This window comes from Pezoporus flaviventris, unplaced genomic scaffold (genome assembly GCF_033815535.1).
Source record: "Pezoporus flaviventris isolate CSIRO_AGI_PZ_B2104156 unplaced genomic scaffold, CSIRO_AGI_Pfla_v1 ptg000002l, whole genome shotgun sequence".
NCBI classification, from domain to species: domain Eukaryota; kingdom Metazoa; phylum Chordata; class Aves; order Psittaciformes; family Psittacidae; genus Pezoporus; species Pezoporus flaviventris.
In genome coordinates, this window is record NW_026892550.1 from 5,531,812 (window position 1) to 5,555,570 (window position 23,759).

The 23,759-nt window shown below is 40.9% G+C and overlaps 1 protein-coding gene across 1 annotated transcript; it reads right to left on the reverse strand.

Moving 5' to 3' along the window:
• Positions 1 to 101: 101 nt before the first annotated feature.
• NELFA (negative elongation factor complex member A) lies at positions 102 to 23,266 on the reverse strand. The gene is made up of 12 exons (XM_061467218.1): positions 23,097 to 23,266; positions 22,719 to 22,982; positions 14,988 to 15,159; positions 13,695 to 13,856; positions 12,681 to 12,770; positions 10,710 to 10,840; positions 10,468 to 10,537; positions 9,421 to 9,509; positions 7,576 to 7,687; positions 5,071 to 5,327; positions 3,979 to 4,078; positions 102 to 2,419 (listed from the first exon to the last, which is right to left on the reverse strand). Exons 2-12 carry the CDS (start codon positions 22,926 to 22,928, stop codon positions 2,235 to 2,237), a joined length of 1,578 nt encoding a protein of 525 aa, XP_061323202.1. The 5' UTR covers positions 22,929 to 22,982; positions 23,097 to 23,266; the 3' UTR covers positions 102 to 2,234.
• Between the last annotated feature and the right edge of the window lie 493 nt (positions 23,267 to 23,759).

Genomic DNA, 23,759 nt, shown 5'->3' on the forward strand with positions numbered 1-23,759 from the left:
AGTAAGCCGAAAAAGGCATCACACAGCAGCTCCTGACCACTACTGAATTGCAAAGTCTTGCATCAGCTATTTACAGTGACAGTACATGCCCTTCAAGCCAGTTTTCAAGAAGTTTCATGTTAAAAATTGTATTTGGTATTTGCAGCTTATGTAGCAAGCAGCAACAGTTAAGACAGGAGTATCATACATGTGTACATAAAACTGGTCATCGCAAGAAAGCTGTAAAATCTGAATAATGCAGACAAGAAAAGGAATGTCACTTTTCTTTAAACCTTTCTAAGGTGAACACTTTCATAGTCTATTGTTAGCCCCGTGTAATCTACTATAACCAAGTAAGTTAGAACCATGAAAACACATTCTACTGAACTCCTAAAAAACAACCTCACTGCTCATCCTCACTTGTCAGGCTGGTTTCTAGCTGTATAAAGTAAAACTGCAATCAGAATCACAATCTAGGTTGCTTCTGAAATGGGGTACTGATGTGGAGGAGAGCCCCCAGTATGACAGTTATCTGGGAGTAACTTGCACACTAATGCATACACAACACTGCGTGATGGTAGCAGCTATCATCAAATAACTTGCCCACTGCAGGAGCTAGAACATTCTGTGTATTTGCTTGATTAAAGTTAAGAAACCTACACTTTTGGTCACATCTTAAAACTGTAGAATACAGGTTTCTTATTACTTACACTTGCCCTGTCCTGTTGGGTAATTTGCTTGACAAACTAAAAATAAAATGCAATAAAAATGCCCCAATACAAAAAGGCTCTAATCAATCATCTAAGTGTCTTTGTTAGTATATAAGAGTACTTACTGGATTTGGTCTGCTTTTCCATTAAAAAAAAGATAAAAGCCTCATTTTATCTTAAGAGTTCCACTTCAAGATGAGCCTCTAGTCAGTTCAAGGTACCTCCCCAGCACTATTTCCAACCAAGCACAGCTCCACACACAAGTACTGGTAGAACCCAGACATTCAACTCAAGCCTCCTTCAGGTGATGAAACCAAGTTTCCAAAGGATGAATCCTGGACTATGAACATAAGCTCTCTCAATAAAAGCAAGCTTTTATTTGTCCTATTAAAGCCAAATTATACCAGTGGTGTGAACACAGTTATAAAGATAAAAACGTGCTTCTACTAGAAGGAGACAAGTATAAGGCACATTTATATGCCAGTATAATTGTGGCCACACTAGTGATGACACTGATATAACTACACTGGTAAGAACCACAGCTACAGTCATTCAAAAGTGTTTGTATCAGGGCTTGGCAATCAAACTCAACCAACCAAACACTGCCTCAAGACAACAAACCTTCCCAACCACCTCTGTTCAGACAGGTGTCACTCAATCCTTTCTAAGGCCATTTTTAAATCAAGCTGCAATTGGTCTTGAGATGTTACAGTTTCACTTCCCCCCAGGTAAGTGATGCTGTTCAACAGCTTGCTATGCAAGAGTCACACATCAACTTCTACTTACATAGCAAAGGGCCATCATTTCTAGGCAGTGACAAGCCCCCGCTACTTTCTTCTTAATTTTGGTTTTGTTTTTCTTCAGAAAGGTCCAACATTCAGTTTCTCCTGATCTCAAATAATGTCAGGTATAAATTAACTCATGCTGGGCATGGACACTGAAAATATATCGAGTTAACAAAGTTGCTCCATCTCATTCTGTCACCCAAGCATAAATAAGCTAAACACAGTGGGTACCATTAGACACTGGACATCTACCACCTGCAATACTTAGTTATACTGCAGCTGAATTACAAACCAATCAAGCACCAGCATGTGGTGCTTTAATGTCCATTCTTACAATAGAACCCATGTAGCCAAAGAAAATATTTTTACAATAAAGATCTGTGCCCTTGTTTAATGGTAAACCGTGAATGACTGTGCAGTAGTCTTCTCTTCTGGTACTCAGAAGTAAACTGCTCCCATCTGTAATCTTTCAGTTGTGATCTTCTTTTCTGGCATCTTGAACTGTAGGAAAATAGAAACACACCAACATCATCTCCCCCACCCCCCAGATCACCTTTCCCTCTCCCATGATTAAAAAAGAAAAAGCAAATTTGACACCATCTTTTGTGTTCACTGAGCTCAGTTAAGTCGAAGAGCCACAGCTTCTATTCTGGAGGGTACTAAGAAATGTACACATGAATGCCATTTTGTACAGTTGACATACTCTAAGAGCTGGTTGACTCTGAGCTTGATTTGGTCCAGTCTGCTGTTGCTGCATCTCTTAGGAAACATTAGTTATAGGTTTGTACTTCTTGAATCTGGTCCATTCACCAGTAGCATAGTTCATTTCAAAGACCGTATCAACCAACATAGTGGTGCTGCCAGTGCCATCTGCCTTTGGTAAATCTTCTGTATGCTCACTAAGTTTAATTTGGATGATGTCACCCTGCTCTTGGCAAGGATTCTCTGTGAAAACAAGAATAGGAACAAATTATACACTTCAGCACTGTACTAAGAAAGGTAAAGAAAACTTACAGCAAACAAACTCCCAAGCAACAAATGCCAAACTCAAACCTGAGCAAGCAGTATCCCCAATAGACACAGCCACACAAAGATATTCCTCCCTCCATACATCACAGACTGACTTTTAAAGATGAAAAAAAACAGACCCCAGAAGATGAACCCCATGGCTAAAGTAACTGGAAGAACACCAAAAAGGGGAGTAAAGCATGCCAGTGTCATTTCTATAGGCATCAAGAGTCTTAAGACAAGTTTATATTTAAGTGGGAGCTGCTAAACCTGAACCACCAGAGTTACCTTATTTGAGATACATTTTGCAGTTAAAAGCCTCAACAATTTTCAGCTGCTCTGGAAGCCCAAACAGCTTCACTGAAATCACTAGTTCAAGACTCAGTTCTTTGCCAGTAAAAGTATTAAATGTTACATTTCAAGGTACTGGAATTGGCATTCAAGAAGCTCAGGATTACCATAATTGACATTTACCCAGCCTTTAGAAGGTGCTGACATCATTACAGAAGGAACTCATAATTCAGACTGTTATATACACTTATCTATATAGACACATATGTGAATATACATAACACGCACATGGTGCACTTCCAAAATATCATTTTACCTTGCTTTACAAAAAAGAATGCCTGTGTAAGCATTAAAAATACACCCTCCTACTGCATTTGAATAGTAAAGAGCACCATCATTAATGCAAGATACACAAAACTTTCTTAAAGCCCAGGGACCACCACAGTAACTCCACCCTGGTCACCTTCAATAATGTGTTGCATTAATCCAAATGCATGATCCACATTTACGCTCCACCGCTCCAGTGTTAAAAGCCCTCAATTACCAAATTAGAAAGCAGACCTAGTGCAGATGACAGAGTTCACTTAAGGCCTCTTAAGCTCCTTCTCATCTTACATCTGATAATCTTCTGGGTAAAACAGCCTTGTCTATCAAGGTGAATATATGACAGGATTAGCTATAAGGCAGCTTATCTTCCTGTGAGTCACATCACCTGTGGTTAGCTAAAGTCTCCAAGACAACACATGCTACATTTCCAACACTAAGGAATTAGCGAAGAGGCTCTGTACTACCCAACTTGTACCTCGACTTGGCACTGAAGAACTTACTCATTGGCCTTCTAGGCAGACTACTAGGACCAGAACAATCTGTTCACTGTTCTGACTGGTTGCCTCATTTCTCTTCAGCCTCTAAGCCATGCTATTATTACATGTGTTCAGTTGTGTAGCTATTGTGTTTAGCAGCTGCTCTGACTGTTCGAGTTACTGGAAATAGACTCTACAGACTCATTTCCAGGTAGTTAAAACTGAAATAGCTAGAGCAATAATCCATAATTTACGTACAGCCCAGAGTAGAACAGAGAGTCCAGTATGTACAGAGAAATGCTAAAGCAAGAGTCTTGCATTCACATGTGCACATTTAGAAATGCTAGGCTGTGCTTCAGATTTAGGTATTCAAAACCAAACTAAATTGGTCTCAATACATGCCTCTGGATCCTGCCATGAATCCAAGTATAAGAGCCTTTTCTGGCCTTGTAACTTTGTTTGCAGTCTTGAACATTTCCTGTGCAGCATACATTTGCTCCCTCTGCAAGAGATAACAACAAATATGAATTCCAGTGGAGAAAACACTGCCAACAGGTACCATATTAAGAATCACAGACAAGCATAAAAGACTCAAGTGGAAATTTGCAGATCTACAAAAGTAAATAAAAAACCAACCCTGCCTTAACCTCAAGGCTTTCCCTCTCTAATGCTTAAACCTAACACAGAAATAACTGAATTCTCAAACTGGGGGAAAAAAAAAAAACTACCTTTAAAAAGTTATTGAAATGTGCTGAGACTTAATGTTTTCCCCAACAAACCCAGGCTTGCAATAATTTGAGGATTTTAATTTTATTTAGTAAATGAAGCAAAGGTACCGAAAAGGTCACTCAGCTTCTTAAAAGTTCAGATCTCACAAGGCAGGCTTACAGATGTGCTTAGCAGTCTTCAAATCAGTCACATTCTGCATTAGTTAGCTGCTTAACTTTCAGCATGCACATAATATATACCAACATACAGCAATAAGAAGCTTCAGGACATGTAATTGCTGTTCCTGAGGAATCTCCTTCCTCCCCACTCTCAGGCTTTAAAAAAAGCCAAGCGCAACAGGGGGTGAAAGGATGAAGACATAAAAGGTTTTTGCCTTAGAATAATCCATGGATACCTTTTCTCCTACCACAGCAATGACAGGATCCTTTTTGTTGCTTACATTACAGGCAACTGGCTGGGCAACAGCTTTGCTGGAAATCCATTTTATAATGAATAACACAACATTATTTTACATAACAAATAGGAGTAAAGACATCTTATTGGGACATTAGCACTGCACAAGTAAAAATGCTGTGATTAAGACAGCAATGCTATCAAAGCCACAAAACATTTTCACTATCTCTGGTCACAAAAAAAAGCAACCTAAATCACTCAATAATTCAAAGGCCAGGAACTGCCAACATACTGTATGAGCTCAATAATAGAGATTAGTGTTTTCCAATCTACACCAAAAGCAGCAGTCAAAAAGAACCTTGTTTTACTTACTGTGAGAGAGAGGCTCTTTTTTGGTGGTGGCTGTTGCTGAGTTTGGGGGGCCACTTGTGGTGCCTGTGCTGCAGGGGAAATGGCAGGAGGTGTGGTAGGTGTTAGAGGTGAGGTAGGTGTGGCTGCAGGTGGGTTTGAGTTGCTATTGTACATGGGTGTTCTCTGTTTGAACTGTGCAGGAAGAGTTGTAGTAGCATTTGGAGCTGTAGGCTCCTCGGTCTGCCGGGTAGTCTGCAAGGCCTCTCGTGTAGAACCAGCTGCAAAGGCCAACCAGGACAATTAAATATGATAATCCAAACAGGGATGAGCATCACCAATGGCCTTTTAAAGAAAACTAATAAATCTTATTCCATTTTACCACTATGATTCAACATCTATGTGAAAAATTGAAGTAATAATGCTCTTTCCACTCAATTATCTACAATACTTAGAGACAACTGACTACCTGTCCAATACAGATTATACTACAATAAGCATCTAATTTTATGTTTAACGGGTACCAGATTAAACAAATTGAAACTGATTTACTTTTTAGTTTATGTAGCTCTAACAACTGTACTCTGACCCCTCCAGGATTATTGCTGTACTGTTATGTAGAGGCTAAAACCATAAAAATATTTCATCAGGTTTTCCCTAATACAGCAGCAGCTTCCAAAGGAAATGGTAATTAAATCTCAGCCATTAACAAATACTAAAAATACACAAATATTTTAACAGATGACAGAATGAAAAGTACTCTTCACAAATAAGTCTTTATTTCCTGCCAAGAGGGTTAAACCCCCACAGTATTTAGAAGTCCTAACTCTGTTATTTCTTAAAGTTGATCCATTCACCTGCACTTAAAGGAGTTACTATGGTGATCCTGGCTGCAGGTGGAGATTTACATATCTGATCAGGTTACTCTGATTTCGTAAGTTACCATCTGTCTGGAAAACAGTAATTACCCACTGTAGCCAGCAACATCTTTTCGCAGCTCTTAAGACATAGGCACAGCTGCTTAAACACCTTTCCACGAACTTCATGAGGTTTATGGCAACTTATTTTCACAGTCTTCACAGTAGACTAAAAGGCAGATACACTGATGCTTTTCAGATCAGATTTTAGAGAGCAAGAGGTCTGCCACTCTCCATTTACGCAGACACAATATGGCACATTTAACAATATGGCTATTATGGAGTAAAATGTGGAACAGGACAGTAGACACTTCAGAGGAAGAGCATTTGTAACTATTAGTTACCCCTAAATTTTGTACAATCCTCTTATGTCATCACAACTGACTTGCATAAAGTAACGTCTTAATTATGCAGCCTCAGATTACATGAGACCAAATCTATGGATCTTCTGTGGGCATCTTATATCAAGGAAGGCATGAAAGTTTATGTTCCTTGTCCATGAGAAAAGATTGATAGCTCATACTCCAAAAAAAAAATAAAAGGAAAAAAATAGGGAACAAAGAAAGACAATAAAGAATTTTAAACTAGGCTTCTCCTGCTGCTGAATACAATGCCAAGGCTCTGGAAAATACTACTAGCTGCTGACAACACTGACATGCTCTTGGCTGCATTCCTTTTGGAGATGCCAGTTTTCTGCCAGAGGAAGATTTGCATGGACCTTCAGAGAGATTCTGAACTGTTTCAGGGCCAAGTGATCTGGTTTTGCATATGCATTTTTCTATAGTGGCCAACACGCCATGGCTGACATAAAGGCAAACATTACAGTACCAAATCACAAGAAGCAAGAATAAAAAAAAAAATGCATTAAACTGAAATGTTGGTTCTCTGGTAACTACAAGGCCTGACAATGAACCTCAGTCATGCACATCTGCTAGTGCAAACTGATACAACCCTTTAAAGCCTTACACACAGCAGGGAAGGAAAAGTAAAACCAAGTGTGTTAAAATAAAGGGTGTAGAAGGATGTTTACAAATACTGTTTTCTACTATAGGCAATTTTCTACAACTGAAAGTAATGTAGTACTTTCAAACTAAGCAGGAGCTCAGCCACCGTCAGACTGTTATAATAAGGTAAAAGGCAAACAGATGGCTGGATCCCAGCTTGTGTGAAAGCTAATATGTACTTGCCTCTACTAACGTCTCTGACACTCAAAGCAACTGTTGTGCATGTGTATAGATGTGCATATGGAGATATACTCCCGACTTATGTGTATTACTGGTGTCTTTTTAGGGATTAAAAACCTGGATTTTCTATTGCAGAGTAAGATTAAAAAAAAAAAACCAACAAAAACCAACAACCAACCAACCAGTAAATTGCTTTGCTTGCTTACCTAGCAGTCATTTAAAGACTTAAAACCAACATGCATTTTCTTCATACAGGTTAAATAAAATGTCTGGTTACCTCAAACCCAAATGCTGGGTTCCTGCAATGGATTTTTAGACTGCTAAGGTTAAGTTTCACTAAAGTTGAGGGATAGTAGGTTTGTAAATAAAGGCAGAGCTTGGCAGTTGGAAGTATTTGGTCAAAAAAAACCCAAAGAGGTCTCTCTTACCTGGCTGTGTTTCAGAGCTTGGGATATACGAGGACGATGGCACCACACTGGGTGTAGCAGGTAAATAACTTGTAGAAGGTAGTGCAGGCTCATTGTTCAGTGAGCCAAGTTTCTGTAAAACAAATAAAGTGTTATAGCCATACTGCATATATTCATGTGCTGGTTTTGTATTTTAAGTACAATTAATTCTGCTATAATAATAATTTGGGAACTTAAATACAGACTCTTCTGGTAGGGCAAGTTTGCCCTTTCAACCTTAACTCTCTACACAAACTTCAGGCATTAGAATTATCCTAGGAGGGAAAAAACAGCTTTTATTTCCCCTAATTCAGATCAAGTTGCTTTCAAAGGCACAGCCTGAGCCGGGAAGAATGTACTTCTGCAGAGAGAGTCAAGCTGCTGTTCCATTACCCCATTCCTCATTTGGGAGCATGGAGACTAGATGATGAAATTTGTGCAGACAGTACTCTGAAGAATTACACTATAGAAACAAGTGATCTTCTTCCTGAGCTAACATGCGGTTCACTATTAGCAAGCAGAAACCTGTGCTCCTCCAAGGGCAAAAGGCCTACTAAAACATCACCCAGGAGAATGCAATGGCCTCTGGGACATAAACAAGCAGAAAGCAGTAGTAAAGGCACAGGTAAATCCTGTTGCCACTGAAATGGGCAGTCAGCACCAACATGACTGACGTCATCTAGGATCAAGCCAAAGAAAATGCCATATATATTTCTTAATGTATATCACTTTTGTCCATGACATTGCACACACAGAATAAAGACAACAGATTGGTATCTCTATAAAGATCTTTAGTCCAATCCAGCTTTATAAACATCAGGGTTGACAGCAAAAAGATGTTTTTGGGGAACAAGTCTAGTAGGCAAATAATTTCTTCTTACTAGACATAAGATGGGTGTTCGGTAATATGTGGAGCTTGCAAAAAAAAAAAAAAGATAGCATTCAAAGAAAGGCAGGCAATTACCCTCACTATCACCACAGGCCTAACAATATCTGCCTTTATGTTGGTTTTGGCTTGTTTAGATAGATTCCTACCACCATAACCATGGGATCAATGTTGCATGTGCTTACCATTAGGCTCTAGAGGGAAAAATGCCTGACTCACCAACTGAATCACGGGTCTTTTAGAGAGCTCTCTAAAGGCAAGCACTGAATGTCAGCATATGGACTTTAAGAGACAGAGGCAATCATAACCACTTTAAATTTGGAAGAAGAGAAGACGCTTCAGATTTGAGATGGATTTCTATTATCCTGAGAGGCCTGCAGACACTGTGTGCAGCAGCCTCAAATAATCTATTTGTATCTAAAGAACCCTATCGTCCAAATTAATTCCAGGCCAAGGCCTGATGGAATAGAACAGACAGTTTCTAACTCAGAAGTGGGAGGAGGGCCTAACATTCTTGTAAAAGCTATGTTCGGACTGAGAAACAAAGCTACATCACAGTTTTTCCAATGCACCATGTCTGAAAGAACAGGGAAAAAACCCTGCACACAACTCCTCCTCCCACCACCCACCCTGACTGAATTATCTCTAGCAACAAGCTAGTATCTTCAGGGGAAAAAAAAAAAAATATTTCGTAATTGGCTGCTTGTATTGAGCTGTTCTTCCTGGGCATAGGTCACTGACAAGGGCTCCTCAGTGAGACTTGTGTGGACACTATTCCACTAGGGTCACCAAGGATGCACAGGCAGAGTGAAATGATTCTACCTCTCCAGGGTCAGAAAGCTCTGTTAGCCCATTCATCTGACAGTGGTTTTAGTGTTTTAGAATAACATGCATCATGGTTTCCTCATACTGTTTTTTTTTGTTGCTTATTTTGGTTTTACCTGTGTAGACACAAGGCCAGCAGCATAATCTGGGGTAGCATTTTCTACTACCGTTTCTTCTTTGGCTTGCTTTTCCACAACTTCTGTATCTATTGCATAAAGACACAAGTCAGTTCAAGGAATTTTTCTGAAACATTGAATTAGATACACTTTTTTGAACAAATATAAAAAAATGCAGTTCTCAGTCTGTTAAAACATGCTTAAAGAGGTATAATCTGAAAGGCAGATACAGTAATCTTCATATACAATTGTATAATGAACCCATTTATGAACTGAACCACAATGTATCAAGACCAGGTTGGACAAGGCCTTGGGTGATATGGTTTAGTGTGAGGTGTCCCTGCCCATGGCACGGGGGTTGGAACTTGATGATCTTAAGGTCCTTTCCAACCCTAACTATTCTATGATTCTATGTATATCCATCAAAATACAGTAACTGAGTAACTAGGCAGAACTGGCTAATTTTGAAATATTAGAAAGCATCAAAACCTTAAGCAAAAACTGAACTGCAATTCTGGTTTTGTTCTGAGGCGGTACTTACTTTTTTTAGTGACAAATACAAAAAGGTTGGTTTTGAGGCTTCGTGTATCTTCCCAACATGGTTAAGTAGAGCACTGCACTGTCATTTGACTTCAGAGCAGCACATCAGGTATTATTCACTTAAGATCTCTCAGCCAGAATTTCAGACCACACTACACACTGTTTCAACATTATTTTCAACTAATTTCCTTGGCCATTCAGCCAGTAGAAGTAAGCAAAGTATCTCAGAACAGTACTGAAGCCAGTCACACACCTATATGCTGCCCAAAGCACAAGTGACTAGTTCAACCATTTCATGCAACTGAGCCAAGCTATTACCTAGACACATGGCAATGTGATTAGGAGCACTGGGGAGGGGGAAGTGAAAATCCTCTCTTAAAGCATTTTTTAGCCTTTTTTAAAGTTCAGCTGATGGTAAGTTTTAACAAATGAAGAACAGAATAGTATAAATCTAGACCCTACTTGCAGGTGTATTAGTAGCCTTTATAGGCAGCATGCTATACCGACCTAATGTCTTTCTTCTTCTCTTTGCTTCACGGCCAGCACCCACCATATCCAGCTCAGAGATATCTAGAAGCTAAAAAGACAGACCACAGAGAACTTAATAACCATTGCTTATCTCTCTATGTATTGTCCTTCATTTTTTTTTTAATATTTTGATACTTGATTCAAAACAGCATCAGAAATTCACTTTAGATAGGGGGGATAGCTGAGCAGGAAAACAAGAGGCTAAGAAAGAGTGCACCTACCTTTACTCCTCTTTCTTTGCGCAAAGGTGTTCTTGAAGGAGGAATAGGAGTTCTGTTTCCAGAAGAACTAAACACACTGGGTGCTGAAGTACTCCTGAAAGGAGCTTGTTTTGGTATTCCTTTGAGTGGTGCTTAAGGAAGATCAAAAAAGGCAACAACTGTAATATATGTTTAATTACTTACAAACAGAAAGTAAATGTTCTACAGCTTTTCCCCTTCTTACTAAACACAGTCCATCCCTTGAACATCAGGTGTTTATAAGTTGAAACTGTCTATAATACACTACATGTCCCTCAAAGGTCAGAATAGGTTTTACCCTTCAAACAAGGAGTAAAAGCCAATCTCTATGCTAATGCTTGCAACCCCATTCCAAATGAAGTAACCAAACACGTACACTGCTATCAAAATGGGTTTCTGCTACATACATTGATGCTTTCCTCACTTACAGCAAACAAAATCTGAACACAAACATATTGGGTACAAATGTTCTGAATCCAGTTACTGCCCAAGCTGCTCTTTGAACTGTAAGATCTAGCTACTTGGTGAGACTGTATTTAGTCAAAGACTCTTAGCCAAGCTTCTGCAGGGCTAAGGGCTTGTAAACTACTGGAAAGGTAAATCAGTGCTTCACACAGGGATCTGAAATTCTGGACCTGCTGCCTGCACAAGGAGGAGGATCCAATCTGTGTGTCCATTACAAACGGGAAAGCTGCTGTCTCAATACTTAAGAGGAACTGCTACACCTGTAAGAAGCAGTTTTCCCCAAACTTTACCCTATTACCCTTCTAGCTCATGCTCAATGTAAGTACTGATAACAGCATTCTTTCATCAACTACTAAAACACTGGGACACAAACATAGCTGTCAGATCTCTGAGCCTCCTCACTATCAACTATGTCCTGATACCCTACTATTAAGACAAACACAGAACTTAAGTCTGAGATTAGATACTCTCTACCCCCCTCTATGCTGCACTGAAAACCTTTTCACTGTAGGACAATCCTCCCTGACTAATGTAAGTTTCAGCAGAGTAAATCCCAGCTGATCCTATAGCTCAGATTTCCAGATACCACCTGGCTCTAAAGGCCAAGTCTAAGAACTTGCTTTATTAGTTCAACAGCTAAAAAGAATGCCAAGAATTAAAGGTCAGTTCCTATACTGGGACAATTTTTAGCTCAAATTACATCTACACTTTCTGCATTTCTTGTATGAATGTGTGGCTAAACTTTTGTGCTTAAAACCACATCTTAAACAGTACCCACACAAAGTACTTCACAGCTTCCAGCTGCCACACCAAGAAAACACTCTAGTTTTACACCTCAGCATCATACTGATGGTCAGAGAAGTTATAACTGTGCAGTGATTTAACGTACGTAACAAATTCTGAACTCTCCTCTTACTCCTAGTCAAAACACTTAGCTGAAAAATTCAAGCAGTTTGGGCATTTCAGCAAACAGTTGAAATCTATGAACACTAAGAATGATTATACATCTTTGTCATGCCCATTAAACAGAAGACACTGCACAGCCTTGGCAGAGAGCACACTGTCCCCTTTTCTTTCTTCATACAGAATTATACAAGACAGTTTCAGTCTACTTCACAGGATTTCGGAGAGCACAGCACATCACTGTGATCCACTCTACTCCCTTTTGGAGCAGCAGGGTTTAGTCAGGAGTTATTCCTGGCCTGATGCAAATTAAATTCTTACCAGAGTCTACAGGCATGATCTAGCTGTGCACGTTTTACAAGCATGGCAGATACACTTGCCATTTAAGAAACACCCCACATTTTTGTTCCTTCTGACAAGACACATGAGAAGCATTAAAATATCAGGAGAGAAAGAGGCAGAAAGGAAGAAATCCTTTGCATCAGAAGAATTGAAGAGTTTGTTAAAACTAGACAGTAATTTTATTCTCCATCAAGGCTATTTTATCAGATTTTCCTTCCAGGAAGTGATGAAAGTGAGCCATACTTGTTGTATCTATCTTTTTGACCAGGCCTCTGCCTTTGGCATGGAAAGGCACTCCTGCAGTCTTCTTGAGCTGTTGTGCAGTTTCTGTTGCTAAAAGAAAAAGGACTTTAGTTATTACAGCATTTATGCTGAAAAAAAAAACAAAAAACCCAACACCCAAACCAATACATTGCTTCTTATATAAAATGTTATAAGCTAATACATAGGAAGATGGGAATAGCAATAAAGAAAGAATAATACTTTAATTAAACCCTAGGTCATTTATGCAAAAAGTAAACACAGTGTTTGGAGAAGATGTAAAATCAACATGACTGTGCAACTGACAAGATGGTCCAAGCCAAAAGACATTATCAGAGTAGTCAATGTACTCGATGGAGACTGAAATAATTAGAAGAAAGTTCTACATAACTTCATAAAAAGTTACAGATCTTGTATTTAACCACAGCAACTACTCAAGTTACATCCAAGCAGCAAGCTGCTGCAATGGAATAGCAGCTACAGTACGCTATTTTAAGATTGCTTAGTTCAACCAGCTACCAATACCTGTATGTATACTCCTTGCCTTTCTTGGCTTTCACACCTGATATAGCCATACAGTGCAAAAGAAAGCAGCGATTAGCAGCTCTTCCTCCCTTTTGTAAAAACATATGGCAAAACAGAACTAGGTTCTTATTTCAGTATTGTTTCAGGAGCTTTAACCAAAGCAGTCCCTCAAGTCTTCACAACTAACTGTTAAATATACCCATAAGAGAGAGACTATAACTGCACTTCAAAAAGCTGCAACTGGTTGTATGTTTTGAAATCTGAACAGCATTTAAGTAAAGATTAGCATTTTAATATAATCTCAGCCAGAATGACTTGCACCTACTCTTCCATACACAGCAGTCTGTCAAAGAAAAAATATCAGCCAGCTTTTATAACGGAAAACTTTAATATTGCCATACTGGACACAAGATCAAATAGGAATGTTCCTTTCACCACTCAATCTTACCAACTAGCTGTAATACTACTTACACTTCTGCAAGAGTTCAGCTCTGAGAGTGGCACTTTTAGGTTTCCTTTTCAGCTGGAAGTGTTTCACTGGGGGAGTAAGTGGCCCAGCTAGTGTTGTCAAGGCATTTTTGTTTAAGTATTGGCATTCCAACGGCAACATAGCTGAAGTTTCACATTCACTTACTGCATAAAGAGTTAACACATGGGTATTATCACCTCTGGTAGCTAATTACAAAACATTTTACAAGTAGACTGTACAGATGTTTTTAAATGCTAGATGACTTGTTTAAATGCCAAGAGTAATTTAGCTGTAATTATTACACCATACAGAACCAGTTATTAGGAAGTTTGTTTTTTACATTAGCGTCATAAGAGCTTCCATGTTATTATACCTGGCCAAGTTATAGGAACTTTATACAGGCTACTATTGTCAGAGTAAAAGATAAATATGATTGAATTCTCACATTCCTTAATCACACATAAAAAGGAAGCTTCTAAACAAAATGCAAACCAAAAGTGTGAACAGATAAGTGACCATTTGTTTATAGTAAAACAAAATGCTTCCACTTCCAAGTTATTTCATTATTGCTCTGCTGCAATCCTTAATTCAACACTAGATCTGCCCATTGATGCCCAAGGGCTTTTTCTAGGCAACATGCTAAATCAAATCTATTGAAGAAGCTTTGCATCACCCATTTACTCCATTATTTGAAGCAGGGACTGTGCAAGTGCCTGAGCCAGTATTTTCACCTGCTGGTAGTCGGTAGCTACTCAGACGTAAGCAGCAGAGCTCTGCTTGGGCTCAGTCTCCCCCCCAACACCTATCATTTGATGCCTAGAGGAGGACTTCCAGCAGAGGTGCACCCCACCACAAAGGCAGTGCTTCCATACACTCACTCACACTGCAGAACAGAGCCTTACCGTCAGCTTTGGTACTACAAAATATGAGACTGAGCAATATACAAGAAACCCCTCAACTTCCTGCAGTAAATCAATTACCTATCAGTGCACATACAGCCTGGCTACGCTACTAATGAATCCACAGTAACTTGTGTGTTGCTCTTCACAAGCACTCAGGGTGATACCTAGCACATAAATTCTGATGATGTGGAAAAGATGATTTAAGAAGTTACCATTTCTAAAATATCACAGTTGCCAGTCCAGTAACATGCCAGATCATGAACTGTGGTAGTTGAGACAAGACATGCTGCTTGTCCTGATACTAATTCTGTTTAGAAAGACTGAATGAGAAGCAACAGGTTATTCCTGAAAAAGGGCGTATTTCTGTAATTCTCACCAACAGAAAAGGCTTACCTTTTTCTCTAAGCTCTCCTAAAATATCTTGAACATTGGGATTCTGTTCTTCAAGATCAAGGTTAAGGGAGCCAGTATCTGGAAAGGATTTTAAAATATCAGCTACCATTAAGACCCAAGGGTCTGAATCCAAGGTAGCAAGCTGGACAATTTCAGTCAGTGCCCCTTTCATCTACCAAAAAAAGAAAAAGAAAATCAGCCAATTGGAAGCAGTTTTAAACAAGTTATAATTGGATTTTTTATTATTATTTTAAAAACACACTTACATAAACATGCACAATGTTCTACTACTGGGGAAGGGAAGAGGGATATTGCTTCACAGTTATACATTAACTCTATAACTAAGGAAAGAATGAACCAAGGTAACATTTTTACATTGCTTTTGGTCAATCTAACCCAAGTTTGGTTTGAGCTTTTGGCAGCTCAAAGCTTTGTTTAGCACTGAACATATTTACTAAGAGCAACAGGCCAAGTGTCTCCTTACATTCTACACTTAAACTCCCAATGTACCCACACCTCACATCCAGTGATAAGAATATGCAACTAGAATACAAGCTATATAGAACAGGCATCTAAACGAAGATGTGCCCCTTCCTAGGCCACAGAATAATTAAGCACACATACCATATTTGCAGCATCTGAACATAAACTAAAGTCATCAAAACTTTACTTAAGCTTTCTACAAAATGACATGTGTTTGGCTTACTGCACTGTCTGACAAAAGCTACATATTATAGAAGTAAACACAACCCTCTAACATAGAATCATAGAATGGTTTTGGTTGGAAAGGACCTTAAAATCATCCAGTTCACACTCCCTGCCATGGGCAGAGACATCTCACACAATGACCATGACGCCCAAGACTCTGTCCAGCCTGGCCTTGAACATTGCCAGGGATGAAGCATTTACAAGTAACAAGATTTTCCGTCTACCCAAAATTTCTATAATCAGAAAAAAAGTGCCTGTTTTTTTTCTTTAAGCACCTATCTTAAAAAGGGGAAATAATGCACAAGATTTACTGTCACAGGGTTTTTTTTATTTTAATCACTAATCTATATGTCTGTTGGCACTAGGCAATGAAATAAAAATCAAGGTAACTATAGTCAAAGGTTACACAGTGAATCTCTTAAATTCATGGTTTTGTTCCATTCACATGTATTCTTAACCCTCTCCCCCGCCCCCCCAAATAAACACTGAACATTTGCCTTTCCACCACCCCCAAGTAAACTTTCATGTAAGCCTTAACGCATTATTTTCACAGAGCTTAAGATGTCTGAGGTATACTGTGCATCTACCAAGCCACAAAATGTAACAGTAAAATTACATGAAGTACCTAAGACATACTATCTGTATGGTATTAACACTAACGAATTTACAAACAAGTGCAAGAAAGTACTTGAATTCTGATTTTTCATAGCCCATGGTGGCACACACAGTTTAATTACAACCTACATATTTCCAAACAAAGGGGGGAAAGCAAGAAATTTATCTTCACCTTTATCCTGTATTTCTTTCCCTTTGTTCAGAACCAGCTTTATCTTACATTAAAAAGTTTAATAGCTTACTGTACTCATGCAACTAAGAAAAGTTAAATTCCTGCTCTTCATTTTCCCATGCAAGCACTTTTTAAAGCTTAGAGGCAGACAAATATTGAAATTTCTCAACTCCTTTCACCCACACAATGTTACTGCCCTCTCACTTCAGGAAGGTTTACACATGCACTATTGGGGCAGTCTGTCCTTCACCCCTTGCATGTTTAAGTGCTCATAGCAATGTGCTTGTGAAACACACCAGATCAGTTAAGCTGACCAAAACCCAACATCTTTAGATCTTTAAGCTTGATCAGGCCCTTGGTGTGGCTGGCTATAGTCACATAAAAACCAGAACCACAGAGTGGAGCAGATGGTACAAGTTACCATGTTCAGCAGCACTATAGATTTGCTTTGGATTAAACTGACATAATCGTGACCACGCACAGTTTAACGTGCTCAGGTTTAACCAACACTTACCCAATGGAGAGAATCAATTTCTAAGGTTCTAGTCTTTGTTGTCCTCCACTGCTCACTTCTTTCTCAGTAAATGAAAACCCCACCTAGACTCCACACAGACTTGTCCATCTCTCTATTCTAACCCTAAATTGCTCATCAGAAGACACTTCTACTGCAGAAGTTGTGTGTGAATATTATCTAAACAAAGTCCTTTATTCTCCTAATTTGTAAGAATTACAGTACTGATTTCTGCAATACACCTGCAAATTTAAAGCTTGCCATGACAGCTGGTAAAGCTGTGGTTTATTTATAGCTCTTTTACAAGCTTTTATCTGAACACCACTAACGTAATTTCCTCCATCAAAGCGCACTCAGGCAATAATTGGAGGAAAGATTCCTCTTATATCCTCCCATTTTAGCCCTCTCTTCTGCTCCATAAAACTATCTGTACCAAAAACTGTACAGAGCTACATGCTTGTATTACATATGTTCCTACGGAGATCTTGTCTGGGCACATTACATCCATGCTGCTCTCAGGGTAGCTAAAGATTGAGCTACCTACTTGTGCCATAACCTACTGCTTCATGTGACTTTGGTTCCTTCAAGAAAGGAACCCAGAAACAATTTATTTGCCCAGTGTTAGGTAAACAACATTATAACACAGCCTTGTGGGAGAAAGCACATGGTGAAAGAACAGGCACTGTCATACACAGGGAAGCAAAGCACACTAATGTGTACTGTAAGTTAACCAGAGACCTTGCCTGAGTAGGGGTTTGCATTTAACAAGCCTGGATTTGAGTTTTGACTCAGGTGTGTCTTCAAATGGCAATTTAAATATAATGATCCCAGTTCACTGCTGAACTGGCAGCTGAAAAAAAAAAAAACCATCTGTGGTTTGAGAATGCATTAAATGCAACTCAAAATAACATAATCCTAGCTACAGCTTTTCTATTACTTTACAGAGCACAGGCATAACCCCAAGCTCTTAACTGTATAAGATTGCAACACTGGGTCACTAAGAGTCCTATTAGCTCCAACCAGTGCCTTGTAAAGCATGAATGTCAAGATCTGATGCAACATGTTCTGGCATTTGTCTCGTCTAAAACTTAAGGATCCCAGGTATTTTTCTCAGCCTCCTGGCACACACACACACACACACACACACAAAAAGCATAGGATGCAACTAGAAGCATGTAACAAGAAAGGATCAGGCAGGATGGAAAGAGCCTGGGAACTGAGACAAAGGGAGATTAACAGTGGCTATGCAGGAAGAATACACAAACAGCACCATGGGAAGGGATAAAGAAGGAAATGTTACCAGAAACATGTTAAGTGATAACTCAAAGATGACTTCTTGTAATGAATTCCCATTCATTTGCTTTATATTATGCCTAAATTAATAGATGTTTATAATATGTTTAGACAATTGCCCCTTCCAATAACAGTTGCCTAATGGAATCACAGAATGGTTTGGATTGGAAAGGACCTTAAGATCATCCAGTTACAACTCCCCTGCCATGGGCAGAGACATCTCACACCAGACCATGCTGACCGAGGCTCTGTCCAACCTGGCCTTGAACACTGCCAGGGATGGAGCATTTACCCCTTCTTTGGGCAGCCTGTTCCAGTGCCTCACCATTCTCACAGTAAACCCAACCAAGTTTTAATCTTTCAGAGGCCACAGAGATATTTAATATGTATCTGTATCATTATACAGCATTTTCATTAAGCTAAAAGCACTGGACAGTATCAATAAATACAAACCCAGAATGGCTCAAATATCACTATTGTATGTGGTTTGTATTTTAATCATGAAAAAGAGTAGAAGTGGCCAAGAGTAGCATTACATTAAAGTATACCATTACATCACAGAAAAATTCAGAACACCAAATGCAGGCCAGAAAGATGCCGGTCCTGAACACAGAGGGAAAGACAAGTGCTATGTGCCCTTTTATTCCTTTGCACTAATACTCCACAGTCCCCACTTGTATGAGGACTCCTGATTCACCCACGCAAAAAAAAGACGCATTCTGGACCTTTGCTCTCTTGCAGCTAGTGTAATAAAAGAGCAGGTCACTGCTGGGATAGGGACCTTCCTCTCAAGGTAATTCAGAGAGAGGACTGGAGCTCAGTCTTCATTCCAGACTTGGTTGTAACATCACAGTCTAACCCTGAACAAATAAATTAGACATTGGCACAAAATGAAAACTCACACTTGTCACTGTGAATCACGTTAACATGAATATAACATACAGAATAAACAGAAGTAACTGCTCTGCCAAATGCACAACTAAAACTCCAGTCAGCAGCACGCTGAGCTTGAGGCATCATTGCAAATGAGCACAATTATCTAGAAACAAACTTAGCAGACAACAAAACTGGGGGGCAGGAGTGAGTGAAATCTGCCCTAAGAATTACAGTGGGAAAAGGTATTTTTGATAACTGCCTCCAAACCACACTTAAAATTAAAATGGGAGCCAATTATTCTTATTAGTCAGCAGGAACAAACAAGCAGTAATGAGGTTCACAGCATGATAAAAATTTAGGTTTATTACCTATCCCACAGGAGCATAATGAGGATTAAGGCACTTACATCTATACAATATTTGGACTGTTGAATGAAAACATTAGGAAAATTGAAGGATATTACATTGCAGGGGGAAAAAAAAACACTTAAGGACTGTGCTTTCCAATAGAGCTCATTGAAGATTCACTTGTCTAGACTGAAGCTTTCCCAGAGATTTAGAAAGGACCATCAGCAAATTAAACCCCTTCTAAACCCCAATACCATGACACTTTTCCCAATTTCCACATCACTTTTTACTCAGCTGTCTGCTCCCAAATGGTTTCCATATTATTCTGTGCCTCCGTGAAAAAAAAACAGAAAATGGGGGGAGGGCAGAGTTTTGAAGAGAAGAAAACCAAAGTCCAATCTATCATCTAGAGAGGGGAAATACAACTCAACACTTACATAACAAGCCAGTAACATATCCTGCATCCACTATCAAGATTCCCAAAGTTTTACAAACTTGATGCAATGTGTTTTCCAATACTATTAGGTTTCCAAATGCCAGCTCAGTGCTTCTCACACATGATCAATACAGACTGGCACATGGCACAGAAAACACATATGACTTTCCAAAGAGGCTAATAAAGTGATTTGACAGTTAAGTTTAATCATTTTCAGATATGGGAGTGATATCCAAATGACAGACTTCACCTCCAGTATCCTACACCAGTGTATTTCTGCTAGCAAAGACACCATGTTCAGCACTCCACAATACACTGAGCACAGATACCGCGGAGAAGCGCCCAGAACAGTGCACCTAGGCTGAACACAAAACCACATACAGATCTGTTCTGGATATCATACCCAAAGCCTGTTAAAATGTCAAAAATCCTGACAGTAAGATGCAAGATGTAGCACATATTCACAAATATAATCTATTTTAGCAAACCCACCACAAATGATGAGTATCCTATAACACAACAGGCCTTTCTGCCAGCAGTTTGGTTACGCCAGCTGGTTTTACCATGTACAGAAGGAAGTCTGTAAGGCTCACAGCACACCTACTACCAATGTTATGTGTTTCTGCCTCACGAGTTCTATTTTTTTTTTTTTTTACAATTTTAAGTCCTTCCTCTCAGGACAAAAATCACATCCCTGAGGTACTTTGCAAAGGACTGAAACATGCTAAACCCCTAGATCTCAAGTGTGCTCCATTTACAATGAAAGATTCAACTTCTGATTGAAGTCACAAGCTCTACCAAAGAAGTGAAAAATCCCACAATATTTTTTTGTTACAGCAGTAACAAGGGCTTTATATTTGGAACATGACAGATCCCTTTAACAATACACTAAAACACACAGCAACTGACTTGCTCTTCTTTACGTACACTTCATGGCTAAGAAAAGCTCAGATCAAGTGAAGATGCTTTGTGCTATCTTCCTCAGAATTAGATTTAAAAGTTCTTTTACCCACTCAGTGAACACTCTTCCACCATTCCAACTAATTATTTCAGTTTGCTTGAATGCTGTTCTCTCAAAGAGTTGACAGAAGTGTTACTTATGAAGGTCTCTAAGCTCTTCTGAGCTCTTTTCTTCTTCAATCTAAAACCACCACTAACTTGTTGGCTTTTTCTGAACACTGCAATATTCTTTTCTTCCAGGCTACTTGGATTTTCATGCTACTTCAGAAGCATTTTGCCTACTCAGAATTCACATGAGCATATGCATAGCTCCCCATCCCCCTTTCTGGCCTTGGTTTTGTTTGTCCAAAACACAACTGCATTTGTCACACAGAAGGAAGACATCTTGTGCACTGGATAGGCACTGAACATGAACGTCACGTTTTAAAAATTAAAGCAAACAAGATGAATTTTCTTTCTTTTGAGTGACACCAGTTACATGTAACACTGAACAATCACACAGATGCATGTGGCAAGACAAACAACATGCACTGAACTAATGCTTGTGCATTTTCAGCTTAGAAGTACATGAAAGCTGAGCACACAATAATCCAAGTTACATATGCCCTCCCCACACCCTGCCTAGTAAATATATTAAGCTTAAGCAGCAGCTGTGCCCTAGCCAAGAATGAGACTGTTGCAAGCACAGCTGAGGATACTCTACACAAGGTGAGGAATAACTACACACCAGCTCCATGACTGTTACAAGGAACCAATACCATACATGGTGGAAGTAGGAGAGGAATTCCTCAAACCTGGCTAAAGAAACTTAAATGTCTCCCAGTCATTCTCCAATTACTGTCTCAAACATCAGTAGCTGCCTACTGGGGAGAATAAACCAGCTGCAGATGATGTATGGTCCAGGGCCAAGCGAATAATCTTGCAGAGCCAGCTCAGACTCGAGCCAGCCAGCTTTATTAGCTGGGGTAAGACAATAAAGGAAAGTACCATCTGCTCCCAGAAAGGTAAAGAGAAGCAAAAACTAAACCAAAACATGGCAATTTCCCTCAAGCAAGACCTGACTGCAAGAAGTCAGGGGAAAGCACCATTCAGGGCAGACCCCAGATCTTCCAGTCCCAAAGTTTCAGCACTTGCTGCTGTCCTTCCTAAAGCTGAGATGTTCTTGGGACACCTACATAGCTGCCAGGGAAGAGAGGGAAGGAAGCCTAACACACACGACCGTTCATAAACGCTCCTGCCTCTCTGTCCTACTCCTACCACAACCGCTGCCTCAGAAAGCTCTCTTCCCCAGGGGCACCCAAACTATCAAAACAGAGCCCTACAACTACGAGTCTGCGTGGACGTGTAAGATGGGTTTCAGGTCGAAACTGTCTTCAGAAGACCAGTATCAACCAGAGATTCCCCGAAGAGCAGGAAGAGGAGGAGCAGCACCAAAGCCTCCACTCACTCCCTTATCACTGGGAATCTGAGCGCTTTCCCTCGCACCAAGTCCTCCGCGCAGGGCCTCAACAAACCGCTCTACCAGCCGAGACCTCCCTGCTCCCACTCCCCGACCATGAAGCGGGGATGTCTGTGGGACCAGCCTCACTACACCCTGCCCGGCTTCCCCCCTCAGCAACCGCCCGCTCCAACCGGGGACAGCGCCAGGCCTCTGAGGGACACGGCCCCAGGGTCTCCCTCTCCAGACTCCATGTGCGGGCGGGGAGGTGGTGCTGGCGCTGCCCCTTTTTCCCCTCACATCATCTCCGACCTCCTTTTCCCCTTCATCCCGCTTCAGTTCATCTTCCCGCGCAAGCTCCTACACAGCCCTCACCTCATCCACCGCCCGGCGGGGCAGGTGCAGCATCCCCAGGAGTAGCTTCAGCTTGACGGCCGAGGAGAGCCCGTGAAAACAGAGGCGGATGTTGTCGATCACCGAAGCTGTGAGCAGCGAGGCAATGCTCGGCGGCGCCCACAGCTCGTCTGTGGAGCCCAGTTTGTTGTGCAGCCACAGGCCAGTGTCGCTCTCCCGCATCGACGCCATCTTGGGAGCGGAGCAAAAAAGAGGGGATTCTCAACGGGCATTTTATGAAGACACCTAAACGGAGGAAGGGAGGGGGCAAGGACCCCTGCGGGTCGCCGTCTTGTTCGTAAGCCAAAATGGCGGCGTCCAATGAGGTTGCGCTAGAGAAGGTGGAGATTCAGCCGTAACCTAAAATGGCGGCGCCCAGGCGGCGAAAAAGAGCGAGTCTATTCTCATCTCCCGTTCGGATGCAAAATGGCACCCACCACAGCTTCTCTGCCGTACTGCAATATGGCGCCGCCTCATTGCAGGGAAGCGTCTCTGCCAGCCCCGACTCAGTGTCCCCCACGGCTCGCTCTAACTTTCAAGGGCTCTGCGGGCCGATTACCGGGAGCGGGGTGCCGAGCAACGGCGGGGTCGGGCGGCACAGCCCGCTGGCAGACCCTCCCCTCCGAGGACGCCAGCCTCCCGCAGCCGGCTGCTCCCTCCTTCCCCTTCCTGCCCGGCGCCGCCTCACTGGCTCAGCCGTTGAAGGCGGGAGAAGCGCTGAGGGCCCTGCTGCCGGCCGCTCTTCCTCCCGGCGGTGCGTTTGGTAGAAGCACATCTTCCCTCACAGCGCCCATGTCCCAGTGGCGCGGGTAATCCCTCACTCCTTTCACTCTCCCCCTGGTCGGCCTGCGTTGAGGTCTTCTGTTTCTCCAACCTAAAAAGGGGAGCTTATTAGGGCTAATGGCACCTTAAAGCGCACCTCCTCCGTAGTTTCCTCTTGCTGGTGCGGTGTTAGATGGCGAGTCCCCCCGGTGCTGCTGCGATACGACACAAAGTGAAGTGCCTTTTTCATCATTTCCCCCC

What these genes read in the sequence shown, in the direction of transcription:
- NELFA (XM_061467218.1), bottom strand. Translation starts at nt 22,928, where the DNA reads ATGGCGTCGATGCGGGAGAGCGACACTGGCCTGTGGCTGCACAACAAA. An exon ending in CCCGCCGGGCGGTGGATGAG is followed by an intron (nt 15,160 to 22,718) that starts GTGAGGGCTGTG and finishes TTTTTTTGGTAG; the next exon opens with ATGAAAGGGGCACTGACTGA. An exon ending in AAGCTCTGAAACACAGCCAG is followed by an intron (nt 5,328 to 7,575) that starts GTAAGAGAGACC and finishes TGGCCTTTGCAG; the next exon opens with CTGGTTCTACACGAGAGGCC.